The 7,146-nt window shown below is 35.4% G+C and overlaps 1 protein-coding gene across 3 annotated transcripts in view; it reads left to right on the top strand.

Annotated features, from left to right (window-relative positions):
• LOC107748713 (phosphatidylinositol 4-phosphate 5-kinase type-1 alpha-like) overlaps positions 1-6,040 on the top strand; it is a 12,939-nt gene extending 6,899 nt beyond the window's left edge. For 2 of the 3 annotated variants that reach the window (XM_016563658.1, XM_016563659.1), the window contains 8 exons: positions 519-715; positions 2,168-2,251; positions 2,326-2,374; positions 2,491-2,575; positions 2,658-2,855; positions 4,218-4,350; positions 4,515-4,608; positions 5,151-6,040. In XM_016563658.1, coding sequence (XP_016419144.1) covers positions 519-715; positions 2,168-2,251; positions 2,326-2,374; positions 2,491-2,575; positions 2,658-2,855; positions 4,218-4,350; positions 4,515-4,608; positions 5,151-5,153 — 843 coding nt within the window. In that variant the 3' untranslated portion in view covers positions 5,154-6,040. The remainder of the gene's footprint in view (positions 1-518; positions 716-2,167; positions 2,252-2,325; positions 2,375-2,490; positions 2,576-2,657; positions 2,856-4,217; positions 4,351-4,514; positions 4,609-5,150) is intronic. The other variant, XM_016563660.1, reaches the window with a different exon arrangement.
• The last annotated feature ends 1,106 nt before the right edge of the window (positions 6,041-7,146 follow it).

Genomic DNA, 7,146 nt, shown 5'->3' on the forward strand with positions numbered 1-7,146 from the left:
ATTAGAATCGTTAGAAGACAGAATCACGATTCATATATGAATAGATTTTTAAGTGCATCTCTAGTTTTCTCTTCCTCTTCTCTAAAGCAGCACAGCATGGCCTCGCCCCCTTTGCTGCATATTCCCGGGGGCGGGGTTTAGCAGGGTTTGCGATGTCACAAACGCGGGAAGTAACTTGTTGTAGTCCCTACGAGCCGTTTTGGTAGGCATTAAACTGCCAGAATTTTAAAAGAAGATATCTCCGTTTGCATTGAACTTTCAGCATTGTAACTTTGCAGATATTGTTTATGCTCAAACAGCAACATTACACACTAACTAATGTTAAAAAGTGAAATCGCTATCAACCACCCCTTTAAGATACATCTGTGCCTTTCACATGGTTCTCATGGGTTCACACATGGTTTTGCACATTCGTGGTAGCTTAATTCATTTAAAAAAAAAAAAAAAAACTGTTGTGATTGAATCACTCTAGGTTTGCATCTTGCTGCATGTGCCTTTCTATATTCCTGTATGTTTAGGTACTGCAAAGTTTTAAAATCATGGACTACAGTCTGTTGATGGGTATCCACAACTTGGACCGGGCAGGTGAAGAGGCATCTACTGCAGTGCCCGATACCCAGAAAAAGGCACAAGGCCAGAAGCCCCTATACTGTACAGCCATTGAGTCTATTCAAGGGGAATCCAAGGGCAATACTTCACCACAGCCCTATGAAAGGTTAGTGATCCACCTTTGGCTGGCATCTTGAATCTGCAAAACACCTGGTGGGACACTTTAAAATAGTACAAGACTGTCTAAATGTGTATGGCAATAGAGCCTGTTTTAGAGAGTTTTACAATATCATTCAAAAGTTTGGGGTTGGTAAGTGTTTTTTTTTCCTTCATATTTTTTAAATAAGTTTCTTACGCTCAAGACTGCATTTATTAACAGTAACATTGTGCAATTTCAACTTTAAAATACAATTTAATATATTTTCAAATGTAATTTATTCCTGTGATGGCAAACTCAATTAGCCATTACTTCAGTCTTCAGTGTCACATGCTCCTACAGAAATCATTTACTAATAGGTAGGGATGTAGCGATATTATCAATATCGCGATAGCTAAACTGTCTCGATATTATCGTGGTCACATGACGATATGAAACGATAGATCTTCCGGGCAAAAAGTGTAGTTTTTAAAATATATTTGTTTTAGGCCATATTGCTTTGGCACAGTCTTTGTCGAACAAACTAAAACCGAATTCATTTATTGCACGTGCTGTGAGTTTAGCGCGCATTTGGGAACGCAATAGCCACCAGTTAGGCTTTATTTTCGTGGCAGATGAGTACAGCGTTTCACTAGATTTATAGCGAGATACGTTTTTGTTTTTGTAGGCCTGTTTTCACTGAAGCTGGAGTTTTCCTTCAAAATAAAAGCTCTACTGCCGTTTCCGTCAAAATAAAAGCTTAAAAGTGCAGTATGAATGGCTGACAGCTAGCGGTTTAAATGGGTAACGTTACTGCAGTCCAAATTCAAAATATCTCTTTCAAGTGTTGAAATTAGGAAAGAATTTTTGTAATTTCCGTACTGTAGTGTAAAGCAAAAAAAAAATATATATATATATTTCTGTGAAATATTCATTTTCATTTATTTTACAGTGCAATTGTTTTGCAATATATGGCTACTGCTGTCATTGTTGTTATTATTATTATTATTCTATTCTAATTTGTTTGGCTTTCTAAAACACCGGTGTGAATGTAATTTAGACTGAGACAGTATATCAGAAAAAAAGAGGGTTGAGTCCCCTTTAAAGTTCAGGTACAAGTCAATTCACTGACTTTTTTTCTGACTTATGTTTTCTCTTAATTTTTAACTCTCAAAGTGCATTAGATAGAATAATTTAACTTTAAAATGTACAAAATGTAAATTTTTTCCCCCAATTCTTCATTTGTCTTTTTTTCTTTTTAAATATCGCTAAATATTGTATCGTGGACTTCATATCGCAATAATGTCATGAGATTTTGATATCGTTACATAATAAGTTAATTGGCTATTAGGTGACTAGTCAATCAATGTGCCACACCCTTGGTTTAGAGCTGCAATTTTACTGTTAATATTATTATTACTGTGAAATTATTACTTGTGCTTGCACATTTGTTAATGTGTGATATTTGTTCTTTATTTGCAGCATGGGAGGAATTCCAGCATTTAATTCAAAAGGAGAAAAATTGCTGGTTTTCATCGGCATCATTGACATCCTTCAGTCTTACAGGTAAACTGTATTTCCATATCTTTGCATTTTCTCCAAAATAAATTCCTATAATTTGTTAATAACTGTATGTTTAGGCTTGTGAAGAAGTTGGAGCACTCATGGAAAGCTCTGCTGCATGATGGGGTATGTCTCGTACTTTATATCAAACATTGCATGAAGACTAACTATACAAATGTATTTTGTGCGTTTATTTATTTATTTATTTTTTCACTCTCCGCTATTTTATATTTCCTCTGCAGGACACTGTATCTGTGCACCGGCCGAGTTTCTATGCCGATCGTTTCCAGAAGTTTATGTGCAATACAGTCTTCAAAAAACCTACTTGTAAGTTTGATAGTCACATTGAAACATCTGCAACGGATGCATTAAAGGGCTAATGCATTAAAAAATTGTATTCTTCTATTAGTGAAAACGTCTCCCTCAAAGAAAAGTCGAGGAGGAACCATGGGACCTGGTGGGAAGAAGTCAAACATTTCAGTATCTGGACTATCACAACAACAGTCCCTTCCTGTAGCAGCAGAACAAACACAGCCACAACAGACGACAGCGCAGCTGTGCAGCAGTGGAGCTGTGTCCCTCAGCCCAGACACTCAAGGAGACAGCGGTATGAGAAGACATTGAGAGATAGGAGAGAAATGGGAAGGATAAGCAGGATAGCCTACCAAGATAGCAGTCAAATGAGCCTTTAAATGCTTGTGCTTTCCAATATCATTCTCTCGTGATAAGAATATCTTCTAAATGCCTTAAATGTAAATCATTAGCCATGTTTCTAGACTGGTTGAGATTGCTCAAGGAAATCTTCTTTGAGTTTCCTCACTGGTTCAGTGTGAAGATGTAAATACTCAAATTTTATACTGTTTTCTGAATAGATTAAAAATTAAACATTAAAAACTGAAACACAGATAACTGGATCAAATGATTCAAGTGAATTTTGGCATCACAACATTATATTGTACATTATGAAAAATTTATATTTATTTTAAGATTACATTTAACAGTGCTTTTAAATTTAGTTTATAAAGTTAATATAAAGGCAAAAGGTAATATACATGTACAAATAGAGGAAACGAGCATGCAAAATAAAAAAAAATAAAAAATCTGTTTTCTAAATACATGTTAGTGATTTTTTTTGCAAACAATTCATCTATGTATGCAATGCATATGCTGTTTTTAGACTTTTTGACTGTCATTTTTTTTATTGAAATATAAATATTCCACTCCGCCCCTGCAAGCTCTTGTCCACAAGCTTTCACTTTTGAATGCAACGGCTATATCCCAAAATCCTGTCAACAACCTATTTCTAGGGGGAAAAAAGTCCCTACCTTATTTTATTTATTCTGTTACACTCAGGTATACTTCAAAATACGGAAGAAAATGTCCTTTCCAATTCATTGCAAATTTGAATGGCTACTGATATATTAGAAGAACATATTAAATATTGGCCTAAATAATATGAAACTGATATGTTGTGCATCTCTAATTGTGTTATTTTCATGATTGTTAATGACCATGTCCTCTATGCAGAGTTTACTTTTTGCATTCAAGCTACTTGAGGGTCTTAACTCTTAGGCCAGGGTTGCTCAACTTGTCCTTGAGAGTATGGAAAGCGTTGTTCATGCTATGCTTTGTTTGATTTCAACACTAGCAGATTGCATGATAACTTTGTGTAGTTTAATAGTCAGATGCCCTTGTGTACTGATAACGGAGCAAATAATAGCTGTAAACGTCTGCCCCCTACAGCACATGCATGGACAATGTCAGCATTGTTCTCATAATTCAGGAATCAATAAAGTCTTCAGTTCTCTCTGAGGTTTATGCATTTGAATCATCTGACATTGTAGAAGCCTAAATTGAGTCATCAGCTAGTAGTGAAAAGCAGATTTGTAGTTCAGTCTTTCCTGTCATTGTTCCTTTCAAATCATTGTTGACTAAGGAGCGCTTACTCTTTTCTCTCGTCTTTCCTCAGGTGTGCAGACTGCTCGTCCTGACCTGCTCCCACAGCAACTGAATGAAGATGAGATCACAAGTAGCTCAGCTGATACGACCCTGTCAGCAACCTCTCCTGGAAGCTTTTGGCCCTCAAACACTCTAGCTCTGAGGTAAGTGGTTTAACAAGATTTGGTTGAATTTGTTTAAAAAAAAAAGTGAGCTACTACTAATAATACTATGTGTTGATTCTATGACATGCTGATGCACTCTGTCTTTTCACACATAATAAACATTTACTGACATTTCTGTTGATTCAAGTTCATTTCATTCCCAGTCGTAGCAGTATAGCTGCCCAGTCATCAGGGGAAAGCTTGGATGTGGAAGTCATTTCACTCAGTGAGATTGTTCCTCAGACAAGCACGTCAGAAGTAAGAGACATTTTGTTCTGGGCCCCAATCTGTTTCAGTGTAGACTAAACACAGTCACGCTTGATATTTTAGGAGTGTTTTGAATGTCCTGCAGCAGTGGCTCGCAAATAGTTGGTTGCAATTGCGAACAGTTATGATTGACTTTATTGACTTTACTTTTCATATGAATCATTTTGCATATTGTTCAGGCTATGCATGGTAATATTAATGCAATTTAATGTTTGATTTTAAGACTTCATTTTTAACCATTTTGCTACGGTATTGGTTCACCACTTGATATCTATTATAAAATCTGAAACCATTTGGGCAATGCTGCTCTATCATGCCAACAAATACGAAATGTGAAATGAAAGGTTCTCTTTGTCTCTTTTACAAATCCTTGATTGCAATGTGATCTTTGTGTCATTTAATAGTCCTTATGTGTGCCGATAAAACAGAAAATGAGAGCTGCCTTTTACAAAGCATGCATTGCTGGATTATTCGTCTTAGTCATTCTGCATATTCTGCAGAAGTTTAATTTATTCTTTCTCTTGCTATTGCAGTGAAAGACTTTGGATGAACAGGACAAAATAAAGCCCTCAAGCACAAAGATTTACTCTCTTTTAAGGACATCAGAACAGAAAGAAAAAGAAAAACATAAAAGTAAGATGGACTTGGTGTAAACACCTGGGGAAGTGGAAACCAGAGAATTTGGAGAACAAAAGAGAGTAGTGCACATGTTCATAAAACTGTAAAGACGTAAGGATAAAGATATTCTCCCCCTTTTTTATATATGTATTTTTTTGGATGTCAACAGTACTGCATCCAATACTGCTGCTATGAAATGGAACCAAACGAAGATGCCACTGTAGTACCTCAACAGTGTGATATCACTGTTCTCAAACAGTGCCATATTTACAGGAACTTCCAGAACCTGATAATGTTAACAGCAGAAGTAAAGTGATGAACGTCACGTGACCTGCTCTTGGAGAGCAAGCAGGTCTTTTGAGTACCTCTGTGAGAGTTTTCTAGTGGACTTCATTTGACCATGCATCTTTTTTCTCTTAGTTTGCCAAGGAGACGAATCTACAGGAGTCATGTTATTTACTTTGTTAAGGGACAAAAGGAAATCTGATTGATTGTGAGTTTTTATTGCCTATTTTAAAGACATTTTAGGAATATGGCAAGATTATCAAAAAAAAAAAAAAAAACGTAGGATGAGTCAAGCCAGATCAGGTTTCCTGAACAATCACATAAGACACTTTTAAAATCTATAAAATGTATTCGACTTGGTTTTATGAATCGATTCGATTGCAGTACTGTGATATTTTATTGGATATTTAAATGTGCCTTAATCACAAGAGTTATTTTGTCTTGTCATGAACAGGAAGCCTTTTACCATGCATGATGACTGTGAGTTAACTGCACAATTGCATGGTCTCCTCAAGTGTGGAAAAAAAACAGTCAGTTGACTATTGTTGACTATTATCATATACTTATTTAAAAAATATATTTGGAGCTTGCCAAGAAAATGTTTTTACTAGTTTTATTTGCATTACATTGTTTGCGAGAGAGAAACAAAAGTAAACACAGGGTAAAAAGATACCACATATTAAAGACCAAATTCAGTATTTCGGCATGCGGGACTAATTTTTAGATTTTTCTTTGTTTAGCATTGAATTTAAAATGGTTGTTTTTTCTAGGGCACAATAATACTTCATACCTGGCAGACTAGCTACTGTAAAACATAGCATCTGTACTTCAGTATCTTTTTATGTTTACATAAACCGGGTAGAATAGGAACTTATCTTAAGGCCTTGGTTTTGTGAAGAGAGATAAAATCAAATTAAACCAAATCCTAAACCAAAACATTTTTCATTATTTTTGAACATGTTCATGCTAATCAGTAAGTCTGAATGCAGAGACATTGGTAATGAAGATGCAAATAATTTTTAAGTTAAGTAAGGGATCATTGCTGGATTTCTTTTTCTGTGACAATTTTTATCAACAAAAGAAACATTCCTGTACAAAGTCATATTTATTTGGATGTTTGCATGTAATTTATTTCTTTATCTCTACTTCTAAAGTGTCTGATACTCGATGGCTGTGTAAATTTGTTTGGGAAGCTGAATGCGTTTTTTACTGTACACTCACAATCTGGGATTCTTGTGCAATTGCTGTTTATTCTGAAAATGCTGCCTTCATTCTTATTGTCTTATCAAACTGAGAATTGTGTTAAGTAGTAGCTTTAAATGAAAATATTCCTCACTCTTGCAATGACATATTCATGTATTACTGCTCTCTTTCAAAGGATATTAATACATCCCAACAAGCTTTTTAAATTTATTTATTTTATATGTATTTTATTATTTATTTATTTTTCACTTGGTAGATCTCGGTGAGTTTCTCATTTGAAAAGTAGATCCCCACACAAAAAAGTGTGGGTACCCCTGGTCTAAAACAACAGCTCCAGTGGCGTAGATAGTTCTTTTTGACGCGGCCAACCCGAGGTCGAATCCGCCTTTTGTCGAACTTTTTTTCACCTTCCCTTTTCAAATC

This window comes from Sinocyclocheilus rhinocerous, unplaced genomic scaffold, assembly GCF_001515625.1.
Source record: "Sinocyclocheilus rhinocerous isolate Xijiao unplaced genomic scaffold, SAMN03320098_v1.1 scaffold499, whole genome shotgun sequence".
Classification (NCBI taxonomy): Eukaryota; Metazoa; Chordata; class Actinopteri; order Cypriniformes; family Cyprinidae; genus Sinocyclocheilus; species Sinocyclocheilus rhinocerous.